Source organism: Homarus americanus, unplaced genomic scaffold (assembly GCF_018991925.1).
Source record: "Homarus americanus isolate GMGI-L3 unplaced genomic scaffold, GMGI_Hamer_2.0 scaffold57980, whole genome shotgun sequence".
In the NCBI taxonomy this organism is placed as follows: domain Eukaryota; kingdom Metazoa; phylum Arthropoda; class Malacostraca; order Decapoda; family Nephropidae; genus Homarus; species Homarus americanus.
Genome location: NW_024716703.1, coordinates 13,840,930 through 13,858,282, shown reverse-complemented (window position 1 = coordinate 13,858,282; position 17,353 = coordinate 13,840,930). Strand labels below are relative to the sequence as shown.

Genomic DNA, 17,353 nt, shown 5'->3' with positions numbered 1-17,353 from the left:
CTTATGTCCTCATAGGTGTAGAAGAAGTCGGAGACGGTGAGGTTGGACCATGGGCTTCAGCTCCACGGGCCTCGTGGTGGTGTTCTTGATTCTGTGTGGCGGGTGTCTTTTTCTGAGTTTTCTTTTCTTGGGTTTTCTTTTTCTACTGCTTTTTTCTTTGTCTTGGGAGCGTACAGCAAGGAGTGGCCTCTTTTGTAGCCTGGGGCTTCTTGTCGAGTCGGGCCTAGTTATCCCTGCATTCCTCCTTCCATTTCTGTGCAGGTCCGATCGGCGGAGGAATGTGGCCACAGGCAGCGCATTTTTTTTACTGTGTTGGGGCAGACAGCGTGGCGGTGTCCGGGCTGCCACACAGGGAGCAGCCCCAGCTCACACTGGTGCTGACAGTGTTCCGTAGTGCTGGCATTTGTACAGCGTTTCGGTCTGTAGGGCTTGACTGGCACAGTTACCCACGCCAGTTGAGCCTTCTTGGGTAAGGCGGTTGTATGAGGGTCCGATGAGGCAGTGGTGTCGGACAGCTTCTTCAAACTTGGAGTTGCCCCTTGAGGAGCTCTCACTCAGCTCTGCTTGGTCCACGTGAAAGCACTTCCGGCGTGGGAGATTACTCCCCAGCTTCAGGTTGTCCCCACTTGTAGGCAATCATTTTTAAATGGAATGCCGTTGATGTTCTGGGATCTCTGCGAGCTGTACGGGCATACCCTTCGGCGAGCAGATCTTGATGTCACCATGGAGCTTCAGTCGATCCACTCTTGGTGACCCCTGGCGATCTCATTAGTCAAAGGTCTCCTGAGAACTAGGAGGTTTAATTTCTTGGGGCAGGTCGGCGTATCCGGACGTATCCGCGCCACGTTATCAAACCGTAGCCGTTCGCAGAGAGAGGGTTGTGTGTCCACGGCCAGCCTGCCGGTATTTATACGATTCTGCCGGATCAGGAAACGTGTGCCAATCGTGCAGGAGCCAATCACTGTGGAGAACGCGAAAGGTGTTGCCAGAGCGCTTGATCCTGGCTTGAATATTGAAGCTCGACCTCACTCGACGATGCTACGCGGTAAGGCCCCCACCCTGGAGGTGGTCTGGTCGATGGTGCTGGCTGTAAGCCGATTATTGGTGATCAGTCGGCAGTTGTAGGGGAGAGTATCCACTACAGCATTCTCCTTTCCTTCCCCACACAGCCAAACTGTGGAATGTCATTTTCTTCTGTGTTTCCCATACTTATAAGCGCAATGTCTCACTTTTAAAAGCTGGTTTTCTCATCTTGGTGTAGATTAACACAGTATAAATCTTTTTCTTTCTATCTTCAATTTCTTTTCTATTCTTTTTCACAACCCCCCAAACCCCGTTGTGGGTCAAGTTTGACGGAGTCCGGGTGGCTAATACTCCGAAAAAAATAAAAATAACATGATATATAGCTGCATTGTCTGCATTCTGTGCCTTAATGAGTCAGACCAGTGGATACCCCTCATCTCTTCCTCATCCCATTGTAATTTCCCTTGTAATATTATTTGCACCTTGCTCCCTGGCCTTATCCTGAACTAGGTAACAGTTAAATCTGAATGACAACACTATATGGTGACTGGTGTTAACTGGGGCAAGAGAATTCAGTTTGGCCACCATACCTCCCTTGCTTATGATGAGGTCTAGTGGCTTGGGTGTTTGTTCTCTGTAATGTGTCGGGTTCTCAACATGTTGGAACAAAAAATTATCTCTCAGAGTTTCTACAAAAGAGTAGCAGGGTTATTCGTCGTTTGGGGTGAACCTGTTTCCTCCAGTCGATTTCGCCATAGTTGAAGTCCTCATGATAAGGAAGTGCTAGGGTTGGGCATCGTTGCATTGTCTATCAAGGCTCTAAGTTCCTTTTGATTTAGTGGGCCACAGTTTGATCTGTAGATAAGCACCCGACGATAAGTAAGTCCCTTCCCTTTAATTTAATTTTCTTACATCATTTCTGACTCTTAAAACATCCTCTCCCTTTACCCTCACCTGGCTGGCTCTAAGGTCTTGTCTAGCATAGATAACTGCACCCCTCTTGCAAGTTTCTTGGAGAAAGGTTCGTAAATGAGTCATATCCAGCAATACTGAACTCACATTCCTCTGGGTCGATTCTCCTGTTCTGTACAACAGTTCTACAACAGCAATATCTGGTTGGTGTACCTTCAGTAGTGTTTCAAACTCCTCTCTTTATCAAGGAACGTGTCAGTATTAGTGTACATGACATTCAAGCCGTACTTTTTCAGTAACGGCTCTGCTCTTAGTAGTAACCCCCCCCACCCCCACATTCTCAGAAGCTGCAGCATTTGCCAAGTACACTGTATTTTGCAGGGTGGTTAGGAAATATTGTTACACGGGCGCTGCCTCTAAGGTTGGTAGGCGGAGCTGGTGCCACCTCCGTGAAGGAAGTGCGCTGTTGCTCCCTGAATAAAACCCATGTATACCTGTCTCGTTCCTCCTCGACTCTTCCCCTCTCTGTTTAAGCCCCACAACAGCTTCTTGTGCTGTTCCCTCTGCATTCGACAGTACCCCACGAAAGGCTGAAAATCAAACAGGAAGGGTACGGAATTCGGGGAAATGTCCTCGAGTGATAGAAGACTTTCACATGACTTCAAGCAGTGTGTGGTGATTAATGGCACGAAACCATCATCCGTACTGTCACATGGTCACTTTGACTAGTTAGTCTGTTTAACACTAATGATTCTTATTATGGTTCACGAACGCAGAACATGAGTGCGGGTTAGCTATCCCTGAGAAGCACGTGTTTTTCCCTGGCCGACGTTTATACTCATGATCCCTCCCAGTAAGTCCTGCCTTCGAAGACAGTTGTCACACGTTATTCCATTCTCTCCGACAAGCTCAATCTTGAATTAGTCTGTGTAAAATCAACCTCAAGTAATTTGGTTGTGACCTTTGTCAACTGAGGTCATCTTGAATGATTAACAGTTGGGTTGTTTGTAATTTCCTTCATTGCATGAGTAGCGATCGCTGGCAACTCAGGGGTATATAAACCAGTGATAGGAAGAGAGACAGCCTCCCTCTCTCCTCACGTCAACTTCGTTGTCCTACAAGTATGTAGCATTGTAGCAGTGTTCCTGCCATTCAGTTTGATTCAGTCATTGTAGTGTATTATCAGTACCATGCTTTAACAATGGAATTGTCATTCACCCAGAAAATAATGATCCCAAACCTTCCAGGCATAAGATTCGAAATAGGAAAGATATCCCGAGCATAGCTCTGGCCAGCATGCGACACCACACTGGTCTCAGAGAAACTGCAGAGATAGCAACAGTTGCGATTGACGGTGGTTTGATAACACCTGATGATGTTCACCTGGTGATAGATCATAACAAAGTAAGGAGAGCTCAGGAGAAACTTGTCAGTAACCTAGAGGAGTTTGATAAGATAAGAGAAAATGGAATCAATTGTTTGCTCTTTTGGGAGAAGGGATGACACTAAAGTGTTCATGAAAGTTGGAGATTCTGGACAAGTTGTTCCCTGCCATGGTGAAGGAGGAACACTACTCCTGCTGCAGTGAACCAGGAGGGAAGTATTTGTGGCATTTCACTCCAGAGAAAGATGACATCAGGAAACCAGCTGAGATAGTGGCAGATAACATTGTGAACTGGCTCAGAGAGAGGAACGTAGACCAGACCCTGCAGGCCATTGAGGGACAGCACCAACACGAACACAGGGTGGCAAGGGGGGGTCATACAGGATAGAGCGGAAGATTGGGAGGAAGCTGGTCTGGATTGTTTGTGACCTCCACACCAACGAGTTGCCACTCAGACATCTGATCCAGGAGCTGGATGGCAAGACTCTTTCAAACAACAGATGGTCTGGTCCTCTTGGCAAGATGCTGGACTCTGCCACTGAGTTAGAAATAAATCCAAGCTTTGAAAAAATCACAGTTGGCCTCCACTCGTTGAGCTTGCACATACTGTCATTGACGACCTGAGTACTGACCAGTACTATGGTTACATGATTTGCAGTGCCATCAAACTGGGGTCATGCCTGATAGACTTGCTTACCTGCAGATAGGTCCAGTCTCACATTCTAGGTGGCTCACAACGGCTCTCAGGTTCTGCAGAATTTGGGTCGCTCATCATAAACTGAAAGGGAACCAGCTTCACAACCTGAGACTTATTGTCCAATCATTGTGAGGGTCTATGCCAAATTGGTTCAACACCAAGGTCAAGTCATCGTTCTCCGAAGGTCCGAGGCATGTTCTCTTCCAGCTTGAGCTCCTGAGGAGTCAGCCAAGGAAGGTTGTTCAGATTGTGGAGCAGACTGTGAGGAGATCTTCCTGGTATGCTCATCCCGAGGCAGTTCTGCAGACAATGCTCTGCAGTAAGGATGAGGAGGAGAGAAGAGTGGCAGTCAAAAGATCTTGGATATGAGACTTATGAGAGGATCTGGGCATGACGAATCAGTTGGTGACGATTCCTTCAGGGTCAGGAAGACTCCTGAAGTCAATCTAGGTGCCAAGACCCTCACTGATCTCATAGATCTGGATAACATCCAGCTGGCAGTGAGCCCCCTACCTGCAGCCTCACCAATGTTCAAGTCAGAGCCTGGACAACCCCATGCATGTCCCTGCCTGGCCTCGCACACCCAGAGAGTAGAGCGTTGTGTACAGCAAGTGAGCGAGGCCAGCAGTCACGTGTGTACAGCCAGGAGAGGAGGGAAGGCTACATCCGAGCTCAGGTGGTCAGCAGGAGGTGATGAGTAGAAAGCAGAAGAAAAGACATGTTCTCTATGGTGTGCAGCAACACCGGGTCGTAGTAGTAAAACCGGTTTTTGTATTTGATGATTTTGTTTTCTAAAGGAATATTAAATTTAATAAATGTGTCAAGATCATTCGTTTCACTATTCTGGATCATTTTCATCCTAATAAATTAACCTGATACATTTACTTTACTTTAAATAAGCTATTTAGTGGTGTTGGTAAAAGGTTGGGAATACTGAATTTTCATAAGATTTCAAGTTAAAATTTACTGAGCAAAAATGAAAACTTTTCAAATCTGAAGATATCACATGATTCTGCACATAGAACTACATCATTAATACCATGGGCCGATTTTTCAAACCCAAAAAAACGCCTCAGTATGACACACCCTATTCACCCAGTGTAAGAAGTAATATATCTAAATGTCGTCTGCCTTTGCCAGACGAGAGATTTGTTGTGATGGTGTTGTCATCATGCTTCCCTCTCTCCTCACGTCAACTTCGTTGTCCTACAGATTCTAGGGTGTCCTCTGAATACCCCATCGGCTGCTGAGCCGGTGGATAACCAGCAGGGATCAATGTATGCATTGATGTCGGTGATTCAACATGATTGAGACGGCAGGTCCGCCTCGTGAGCTAGACCCCAGACTGCATGCTGGTTCTACCACCAATCGCAGAGTACGGTTGTGAGCCCCAGTGTCCTCCCCTGGGATGCTCCCTGGAAGTTATGGCCCACAGTGTTTGATGTATATGCTTGGGGATAATTAATTGGAAATAATTATCCCATGTTCGGTAGTGGACCCATGTATTTGCTGGTATCAGTATTAACGTGTATGTTGTGAGTGCATCTCATATGCACTACCAACAGTCTGTAAAGTATCATATGCAAGGTTGTCTTATAACTGGATGTAATGGAAAGTACCTCGTAATGCGGGAAAAGTAAAGTTGTCCACTTGGGACTATGAATAAAGCCTGGTAACTGTAATGAAATGTACCACTAGAAGTTGTGGGTGAAGTAAACGTACCCACTTGGAGTGGCAGTTAAGTAAAGCCAAGAGTTGTCATGTAACTATGTATTGTGATGTAACACCAGTAAAGTTAGCGCAGTAAGAGTATAGTATTTGAGTAAATTGCTGTTGAGTAAAAATAAGAAATTACTGAGTTTGCAGTTGAGTAAGCGAGGAGTTGCACTAGTTATATGTTAATATCTCTTTTTCCCTTGATTTCATATTAATAAACCTGTTCTTAGAGTATTTTAGGAGTATTCATTTTCCCCACAGTAGTTTACCTTTCTTTCCGTTATGCAGTAACCATTGAAGTAAGTAGAAAGAAAAATTGAATTAAAGAATTAAGATAAGAGAAGGGCAGAGAGTAAGAGAGAGAAACTGCCACCGTTACAGTACCTGTCACAAGCGGGATACCACAAGGCAGTGTATTGCGCCCACTGTTGTTTGTTTGTTTCATAAATGACATGCCTGACGTTGTACACTCCTCCATACAAATGTTTGCCGATGACGCCAAGTCATTTCGGAAAATCAAGAACCAAGCGGACTGTGAAGAGCTGCAGAAGGATCTCAGTGAGCTCCAAGTGTGGTCGAAGAAATGGCTGCTGAGATTCAATGTCACGAAGTGTAAGAGGATGCACCTGGGGCGTACCAACGGTAAGGAGGCGTATTATATGTCCCAACGGGATGAAGAAACTGCACTATTTGAGACTGAATGTGAGAAGGACCTAGGTGTGTATGTTGACATGAGCTGAAGTTCTCGGGCCATTGCGAGAAGAAGGTAAATCAGGCAAATAAATTTTTGGGTCTTATAAGAAGGTCGTTCAGATATCTAGACGGTCCGTCCCTCGTAACGATCTTCAAGAATGAAGTGCTTCCCCATCTGGAGTACTGTTACCCCGTCTGGTTCCCGAGTCTTGCTTGGGACTGTCAGTTGGTTAAAAATTTTCAAAGGAGGGCCACCAGACTGGTGCCTGCACTTCGGCACCTCAACTACCCTGAGAGACTGGAGCGCCTGAACTTGCCTAGCTTATACTACAGACAGGTAAGGGGCGACCTAATTGAGGTGTATAAGCATCTCAACGGGCATTACTCAGTCGAGTGTCCTCACTTGGAGCTGGCGGATGCTCGCCCCACAAGGGGTCACAGCTCAAGATTGAAGAAGCCGCAAGTCCAGGAAACTGTGAGGGCAAACTTTTTCGGGTAGAGTTGTGAACTCTTGGAATAATCTACCAGAAAGTGTTGTGACAGAAGTGTGAGCTCTTTCAAGACAGACTTGGCCAACACTGGAGCAGGTTCAGGTACATTCAGGAGCTGGTGCATGCCCAGTACTTGCCAACAGTGCGTAACAGAGACGTGACCGATCGCCCAAGTGGCTAACGAGCCGATCAGTGGTGAAGAGGATAAAACTAAATATTACAGACGGGCAAGGGGCGACCTAATTGAGGTGTATAAACATCTCAAAGGGCACTACTCGGTCGAGTGTCTATACCTGGAGCTGGCGGACGCCCGCTGGGGGGTTGTGGGGTACGGGTTGTTTGGTTCGAGACTCAGGATGGGATGGAGAAAGGAAACTCACAATGTGCTCTCTGTATACATGTTGTATTGGATGTACAATGCAGCTTGGTGCTGGGAAGGCAGCATGGTTACAAGCGTGATGTAGAGAGAGCTGGTTGGTGAGGGTGCTCAGAGGAGGACAGCTTGTGGGTCGCCATGCTCCAGCAGGGGGCAGGGCCGCCAGGCAGCGGCGGAGGAGGAGGAGGTGTTGTTGTTTGCTGGTAGGTGTAGGTAGAAAGAGAGCGGTCACCACGAGGTCAGGTCTTAAATAGCAGAGGTAGGCGTGGCTTAGTAGTTGACCTCCGTCATGTAAGGCGGCGCTGGTTGACTAACCACGAGGCATACACTGGGGAATTCGGGGGTCGGCTACTCAGCGACAAACAGCGTTTGTAGGGAGGAAATCCACTACAGGGTCACAGCTCAAGGTTGAAGAAGCCACAAGTCCAGAAAATTATGAGGGCAAACTTTTTCGAAGTGAGAATTGTGAACTCTTGGAACAACCTGCCAGAGTGTGTTGTGACGGCACCGAGTGTGAACTGTTTTAAGACCAAATTTGACCAACACTGGAGCAGGTTCAGATACATTCAGGGATCAGCGAATGCCCAGTACAGTACTTGCCAGCAGTACGTAACAGAGACGTTACCGACCGCCCAAGCGGCTAACAAACCATCATTGGCGAAGAAGAATAGAGGATGAAAGTAAAAAGTAAAAGACGAAATTTTTGGGTATCTACATAAATAAAAACTTGGATGTTAGTTATAATTCATATTGAGTAGAAATTATCCATAATATATGAAATTTTATATTTTTTTAAATATATATATATATATATATATATATATATATATATATATATATATATATATATATATATATATATATATATATATATATATATATATATATATATATATATATATATATATATATATATATATATATATATATATATATATATATATATATATATATATATATATATATATATATATATATATATATATATATATATATATATATATATATATATATATATATAGACATTCATACATTAAGAAAGATAGCCACAGATAAATAATATGAAGCTCAAATTTATTTATTTAATTACAATTTATATTATAACTACTATTTCTGAATAACTGATTGTTTAAGTCATTGTAAGTGCAAAATATGATTAGAGGAATATGATTAATGAATTAAAAATGATGTAACTAATATAATGTATAGCTTCTAAAAACCACAATAAGGAAATATGGTCGTGAGTGTTGAGGCTGTGCTGGGTGTGAAGGTCTAAACCACAACACATGAAGAGCAACATGATGGCCACAACCTTAACAGCCGAGTCATATCGAGTTATTCTTCAATCTACAAGGTCTACACAGTACTTTAATTATATCCAGGTAAAGCAATAAACGATGGGATGAAAGGTAATGGTGGGGGAGACGGTTAACAGTAGAAATTACTATGGAATTGCACCAAAATTTCTGGGGTGCTGGACATTCGTACCCAAGCAAATCCTACCCATCAGAACATGTCAACTCGTACCCAATTACGAGATAACTCGTAGGCCAATTTACGAGACAGTTCGTACCCATATATATATATATATATATATATATATATATATATATATATATATATATATATATATATATATATATATATATATAGAGAGAGAGAGAGAGAGAGTGAGTTAAAATGCAAGGTATACATACGAATAGGTATGGATTATCTCTTGAATTGGGTGTAAGTAATCTTGGGTATGACTTATCTTGAGTACTACTTATCTTGGGTACGAGTTGTCTTGGGTACAAGATGACCCTAACCCAAATTTCTGGGGATGTTATTTGCATGACAATAAACAAGGAAATATAAACAACAATGCACAGAACCTAACCAATCAAATCTGGTATTATAATCATTTCAGTCATCCGGAGAATCTTATGAATTTAACAATGGAAAGGTTATATATAGTTCCTGGGTTCTGTGGGTAGGTTAGGTTAGATATCCAAGCTAAAATTATACTAATGAAAGCACTTTAGGTATTACTGCAGTTTCACTCCCAATTGGGTTAGAGCAATTGAGGGGGGGGGGTATAACTAAAAAAAGACTCGTTTCCGACGGAAATGAAGGTCAAATTCGAATGAATCACACCAAATACCATGGGTAAAACCTAGATTTTGGGTCAAAAACCAATTGATAGTGAAACTTCAATTTTACCGCACGCTTTTTTCGGACATACTTTAAGAGTTCGATCAGTTGTTGCACTGAAACACATATGGTTAATATTTAGTAGTTGCCAACACCTATTTATGTATTGAATCTTTATGTAGGAAGAAAGAGAAGAAGAAAATTATTCTATAGCATTTCTGTCGGAAATTTGTAATTGATTTTAACCGATAAAATTACCCACAATATTAGTTGTTCAAAGTAAGCAGCACTTTGAAGTAGAGGGAAAAGGTCAATTTATAATAGTAGCCAGGTTTTGATTTTTCCATAAAAAATACGTTTTTTCCCTGGTTTTTGTTATGATTCAAACAAATCTGCCTTCATTTCTGGTGTTAACCACCCGTTTTCGAGTTAAGCCCCCTCCCCATCACAGGGATGAGGTAATAACTGGACCTAACCTAACCATAAAAACCATGAAAAATCTGACCTTGGACCCCCCTCAGTGTTGATCGCGTTCTTACCTTAGAGGCTGGCGTCGATGTCAAAATGTGACGCATCTGGGTTCTCTGGCTGTTAGAGTGGCCTGTAGCCTGATGGTCCAGCCTGCGGGTTCTCGGGGTCAAAGCGGGGAGCTACAAACGGGTCCCGCGATTCCCATAATGCATCATTCTCCTCGGGTCATTGTTTACCTACTGCCAAGAACAGAGCTCATCAAGGGGAAGGTGTGGTTTTTTAACTCGCTATATCTCTGTTATTTCTCGTCAGCACAGAGTGTCATAGAAGACATTTGTCTTATTTTTGTTAGGTAATGTGGTTGCAAACAATATAAATAACTGAATTCAAAACTTGGCTACTATCCTAAACTGACCGAGGGAAAATTTGGGGTAAATACTAAAAAGAACAACACCAAATAAACCTTTGAAAACCTTACCAAACCTTTGCTAACTTGTAAAAATTTTAAGAATCACTTTAGAATTTATGGATCCCTCCTCATCTGAACACCGAAAACACCATCACATACTTAACACCGAAAACGTGAATAAGGTAAACTTTTTATAGTTTTAGGATTTTTTAAGGTTAGGTAAGGTTTCCAAAAGTAAATAATTTTTATTTTTGCTATTTATTTTTTTACCCCACATTTTCACTCTACAGTACTTTAAAGCCCTGCTCACTTTGAACAAATAATATTGTTTAAAATTTTATCTGTTAAAGTAATTGAAAATATGAATTTCTGACATAAATGCTATCAAATAAATTATTTTTAGTATTTTCTCTTTCTCCCTATAGAAGACTCAATAGATGTTGGCAACTATTAAATATACTGTATTCCTCACATATTTCTTGTTCACTGTCAGTTGTCTGCCACATTTTTAACATTTACATGTCCTGCCAACTAGTAAGTCAGAGTCAAGTGTTCCAGAATACAGGTACGTATCATCAAACAATCACGGAACAATGTTTGATTTTATCAAGAATGAACAATTAAAACAGATAAAATATAAAAGATAAGTTAGGTTAGGTTAGAAGAGTTAAGTTTGATTGGTAGATGATTCCCTAGAATGGTCAAATTTGTTCCCTGTAATATCTAAATCAGCATACAGAGAAGTTACCCACAAGTAATCAAAATTAAAAATGAATAAAAATAAAAGCATCAATTAAGGGTTTCCTGTACATATAGGGCATAATTAAAAGAAAAGCCATTCTATATACATCTTACAATACAGTTGTGCCTAATCAACAATCACTCGAGAGAAATGCAGGAAATGATGAAAAATTAAAGCAAATGATTATACAGTATTCCTAGAAAATTTCCTTAAACAGGTCTTCACTTTCATTTAAGTACATATTTGGGAAATTTCGATGTTTGATCAAATCCCCCATCCTGTAGTTACCCCCCCCCCTTTTTTTTTATAAATACAACTTTCATGTAAACAATTGCTTCACTTGTTTTCTTTAATTAAAAAATTATAGTCATGTTTTTAGTTACAATTTTTTTTTTTTTTCTGATTTACTTTCAGTCCCTAGCTTGCCAGATAAATGATACACTGTACAGAACTATAGTACAGTACAGTACAGTACCTGTATATGTACGGCATGTGTCAGTAAGAGTGTGACATCTTTTTAACTTCATTTTCTCATATCCATTTTCAGACAAGATGGGCATCATCCCAAGGTCAGCTTTCTGTGATACGTGTTCCTGTGCCACTGGCGGAAAAGTTAAAAAGAGAAAAGCAAAAAAGAACAAAAATTGAAAGGGAACTTCTGGTGCAGAGGTCTCAGAGAGGTGACCAGTCTGTAAGTTTCACCTTTACTGACATTTCTTTTAACAACTATTGTGTGAAATATACCACTGTACTGTGGCTAATTTAATATTAATTCTTCTCGGGCTTTTCTTGACTTAAACTTATACAGGTACTTTTTAATTGTGAATTTATTATAGGAACTCTTACCAATTTATATTTAAAATTGTAGCTCTATTGTCTTTTGTTTGATGAAGTTAAACATATTTATGTTACCATGATAATGCAGTTTATAAACTAATATAAATTTCAAACTTTCATCATTCAGTTCTCTATTATTATAAATTATTAATGCATTAATGTTAAATTAAATGCTATATTACGTTTTCTCATTTACAGACGCCTATAATATCATGCAGGAGAAAACAATATAACCATTACCTTGGTCAATCATACAACAAATTTAAAGAAGTACCTCTGGCATCAAAAGGCTGGGGCCATAGAAAATCTGTTGGGGACTACTTCACTATCAACAGTTATGGAGGGGTAGGATTACAACTACTGTACAGTATTCCGTTGTATAATTCAGAGACATTACTCATTTTCCAACAAAGTGCCAGTCTCAAGTGACTGTGTAGCGTTAATAAGTCTACAGGTAAAAAACGAGGTTCTAGAGGACCCAAACTTTTGATTAGAATAAAAATTTTTAACATTTTTCAAAATTAGAATATTCTTTACATTCATGGCATTTCCCATTAAAGGAGACACTTGATATGAAAGTTTGCCTAGGGTTTAAGGATGGAGTCCTCACTGACATAAAAGCGTATATGTGCTCCATGAACTTACTTTGTTTTAGTCACACGACCCTCCAGGTCAGAAACTTTTCCCTCTTCTCCTGTTGGAGGCCATGATAAGTGAAGTTCCAAGATTTACTGCTGTAGTTTTTTATGAACTAGTGATGACACTTTCCAAGGTCTTTGTACACTATTTAATTGTAATGATGCTAAGTGTAATAGTGTTTACATTTGTTAAGAACAGTTTGGGGGTTGGCCAGTTTGTCTACTATTTGGGCCCTTCATACATTGGCAACATGCTCTACATTCATCAACAGATAGGTTAGTTCTATTTAGATTTTAATATCTGGCTTTACAGGAGTCCAGGATAACTGCCTTTCTGAAGAGTGGTCACAGGGTATCTTGCCATATTTTTTTATGAAACCTTCAACAATTCACTAAACACTACTATAATATATAAAGACATTTTCAGACAGTTTGCAGAGATTACATCACTGTTACTGCATCCTCCTCTTATCATCATTGTAATTTTAGGTGAACTCATTTACTGTACACTAATTTTTTTTATTAATGTACTGTACTGTATGATGATGTAATTTTGAGTTGTTTAATTTTTTTTTTTATTATCATTAAGATTAATCACTTGGGAAACAGAAATTTGGTGGCATTTAAGGCGAGTTGATAATATTGTACTGTTGTATTTTCTTCTTTATTATTTGGTTCCTTTCGAGTTATTCTTAAGGCACCTGTGGTCTGGCAGATTCTCTCATCCATCAAGGAGTCAGGATTCACAGTTGTCAGATTATATAGAATCATCCATAATTATTTATTCTGATTTAACCTTTATGTGGTATTTCAGAATCCCGCATTTCGAGATCTCCAAGAAGGGCACAAAGCTGACTTTGAATCATTGGGTCTTGACAGTGATATACAGTCACAGTTAAATAAACTAGGATTTCAGACACCTACAAATGTACAGGTACGGTACTGTACTACATATCTATTTGAATAAATTTCAGGGGTTAGTGAACATGAAAAAATAAGCTTGTATGGTACAGTATACATTTATTCAATCCCATCACAATGTTACTACAGTAATTATAGGTCGACCCCAACTTTTTGTCTATACACAAGTATGTATGGTAACTTGGGAAGTAATCACTTAGCTTTTTGGGTTTGGAATTCAACCTTAGCTGAAGCAAGCTTCATAGTAATTGGATCTCAGATAAAACTTTATTCCATGGCTGTTGAAAAATGTTCTATTTGGTCCTGATGTTTGAAAATGTCATGAGCATTTAACTGTATAGTTTTCAACTTAGGCACACTGCCACTCTTACAGTATGTGTCACCCATCGTTTTTGGCAGCATCACACGAAACAGTAGCACAGTTACTACTGTCATATATCTCAATCATATCAATAATTCTTTTTACCTGTACAGTGGTCCCTCGGATAACGAACACAATTCGTTCCAGGTCATTCGTTAACAGAAAATTTCGTTAACCGAAACCATTGTTTCAATGGGATTTTGGGTAATTGGTTCCAGCTCACCGAAAATTGCATACAATCTAAAAATAAATGCAGTAAAGTACACTTACTTTGAGGTGTGTAGAAGGCTCCTGGTTGATGATGATGATGATGAGAATTAGAATGGGGGTGGAGGAGAAGGGAGAAGAGAAGGCACTGGGGTGGAAGAGAAAGCATTGGGGTGGAAGAGAAGTCACCCCATGCTGCCATTTCACCCATAAAATTTTAGTTCACCTGGTGTAATTCAAGATTATTTTCTTTAAATCAACAATGCACTGCATTATATATTGTCAATATGTAAAATAAACTTCAGAATGACCAATAATTGTACTGTAAAAATGTAAAAATAGTTTATGTTCAAGAGAGTCTCAAGCAAGAAGCTTCCTCCACTGAGCAGGGACATACACTGACGCCATTTTGGGTGAGTCAAGTGGCTGTTTGGCGCGCTTAAAACTAGTTCCCTGTACTTCAATTATGTTAAATAATTGTTAAAATGACTAAACACTGTAATATATGACTTGAAAAATTATTGAATAGTACAACCTTCTTGATATTTACTCAAATGGGAACGAATTTAAGCCCTAAAACCGATTACTGCATTGTGGACTAATACTACAGCTGGTGAGCAGGCAAAAGCAGGCGAAAATATGTTGGGAAAAATTCGTAAGGAATTCGTTAACCGAAATTTTTTCGTTAACCGAAGTGAAGAATCTTATGGAAGGTAATTCGTTAACCGAAATTTCGATAACCGAGGCGTTCGTTAACCGAGGGATCACTGTACAGTACTTAGTTTCTAAGCATCAAATTTGCATTCATGTCACTTCTCAGTATCACTGCATACATTTGTTATCTACCTATCCAAACACTGACCACTAACAGTCTTTTTATGTTCATGACCATTTTCAAGCACTGTACAGTAGTACTTCCTCTGTGGCCACCCTGTATGTGTTCCAGTTTCCTAGTGTCATTCTGTATATACTGTATCTGCTATTTGAGGTATTAGGTAAACTCTACTGTATATAGGTTAAACTTTTATTCCCTGCACCTCATGCCTGGACCCTAATAAACTTATTTAAGTGAAAAGAACTTGTATTAAATACATGGATCAGTTTTGGGTTGCTGCCTGAAATTTAATGGTAGATCCCAAAGGGTAAAATACTATTACAAACACCAAGAAGTAAATGGCACCCGAGACACATTTTTGTCTATTAATAAGCCATCATGTTTAATCACACTTTGTAAATTCAGTCACATTCCACTTCATCTCATTTGTATCATTTATGTTGATTTTTATTTTACAGTACTTGTACAATTGTTTTATATTTTCAGACCTTAGCCATACCACATGTCTTAGAGGGCAAAAACACTCTCATTACTGCAGAAACTGGCAATGGAAAGACATTAGCATTCATCGCTCCCATGCTACAGCAAATAAGGCAACGCATGAAACCATTTGGGTCAGCTTTGCCATTTAACTCGCCCTTTGGTCTTGTCATAGCTCCAGGTCGGGAATTGGCAGAGCAGATTCAAGTAAGTACAGTACTTAGTTCATGGGTGTCAGATGCAAGAGGTTAGGTAAGGATAGATTTTGAAAGTTTTATAAAAAAAACATAACATGCTGATATAGCTGAGCTGTCCAAACTACAATGTTTAGTTTATGTCGCTATATACCCTTTTATGCAGTGCGAGTCATAAGACAAAACTTTAAGAAGTTGATAAAAGAAATTAGTTAGAGTAACAGTTTTTGTCTTAGTAAAACATGACAAGGGTTACAAGCAATAGATATGAACAATGTACAGTGCTATATGTAATAATTTCAAGAATACCTGTACGGTATTTTACAAAAAAATTCAGGTATAAAAAGTTGTTGGGAAGAAGATTCAATAACAATAATTTCATATGGACAAAATAAACATAATCTGGGTGAGATATTAAAAAAGAGTTGGCAGTGTGTATAAAGCTGGATATGGGGAGGAGGACTGTACTGCACGAGAAATATGAAATGGCGAGTGAGTACAGCTCCTCCCCGACTTACGACGGGGTTAGGGACCGACATCCAGGTCGTAAGTCGAAATGGTTGTAAGTCAGAAATGCTTAAATAATACACAGAAAATCTAAAATGGGTGGCTCTTTTTCTTCTCAGCACCACAAAATACTCACTTTTAATCTTGCCAGCCATTTTAAAGTGAATTACAAACAAAAATTTTGTCTGTATACTGACTTTGGGACTCGAAAATACGTGATTTGACCAAATTTTGGTACGACTGAGGCAGGTCGTAAGTGCGGGTGGTCGTAAGTCGAGTACGTCGTAAGTCGGGGAGGAGCTGTATACTGTCCATCATCTCAAAAGAAGACAGTTGAGACAAAACTTTATGCATGAATTGTCTTTTGTGTGTGTGTGTGTAATGCATCTAGTGTAGCAGCATAAGGTTAGTGTTAAAGTGCAAGCACTGCTTGCTTCTTCTCACTTTCAGCTACCACCACTGACTAGCCCTCGTGGCGAACAGGAAAGCAACTTGCATAAGTCTTCCCCTGCCAGTACACAGCCTCTTCACCATCAAGACTCGTGCTGTGTCTCCTCGTGGCAACACACGGTAACTAGGTGTCACGTGGGTCCAAGTTAGACCAGCATGGGATCTCGGAGTAGCAGTGGGCCCCAGGCGGTCGGCGCATAGGCCCACTGGCAGTGGACACGTCCTGGCGCCTACCAACCATTGCCCCGCTGCCTTGTGGATTAACCTTAGTAGGTACAAGGTTACTGGAGTAAACATCGAACAAAACATCTGCGGTGGAGCCCCGCATTAGGCACACATGCTAACAGCTCCAACAAGACCCCAATAGCAGTATAGGCGGAAGAGGTGACCACCATGGGAACCCAACGACTACATCAGCAGATGAAGGCAATGCATGATGGGCAGGCTACTAAGGCGAAACCCAACAAACTGGGCTATCGGCAGTCCATTGCAACTCCCTCTCCCCAATCGTTGCAACACTTGCACCACTGGATCAGGAAAAGGGAGAGCCAAGATGTGTGGTTGCAGCCTGCGTTCTGCCTCACCACATAAATCAACTCACGTGCAGCCATCATCCAGCTCATCATACTCCTCATCATACTCCTCATCATCATCAAAACTCCTATACCCCCAAAATTCCTATGGCGACAAATGAGTGGTGACGGGGACAGGCAGAGATGACTGCTGGGAGTCTCTTAGTCACAATCTGCACATGGGCGTCACAGATAAGATGGTTGTTTATGCACTGGGATCTAGGCAGCAGTGTAATCCAGTCCTGTCTGTGCGACTGAGCAGCCCTTTTGAGAAGCCTCTCTGCTCACCCCATATGGGGAGGGG

At 40.8% G+C, this 17,353-nt stretch overlaps 1 protein-coding gene across 1 annotated transcript; it reads left to right on the top strand.

Annotated features, from left to right (window-relative positions):
• Positions 1-8,362: 8,362 nt before the first annotated feature.
• Positions 8,363-16,079, top strand: LOC121858290 (probable ATP-dependent RNA helicase DDX28). The gene is made up of 5 exons (XM_042354613.1): positions 8,363-8,674; positions 11,595-11,738; positions 12,083-12,229; positions 13,337-13,456; positions 15,333-16,079. The coding sequence occupies exons 1-5, from the start codon at positions 8,579-8,581 to the stop codon at positions 15,576-15,578; spliced, it is 753 nt and encodes a 250-aa protein (XP_042210547.1). The 5' UTR covers positions 8,363-8,578; the 3' UTR covers positions 15,579-16,079.
• Positions 16,080-17,353: the final 1,274 nt, after the last annotated feature.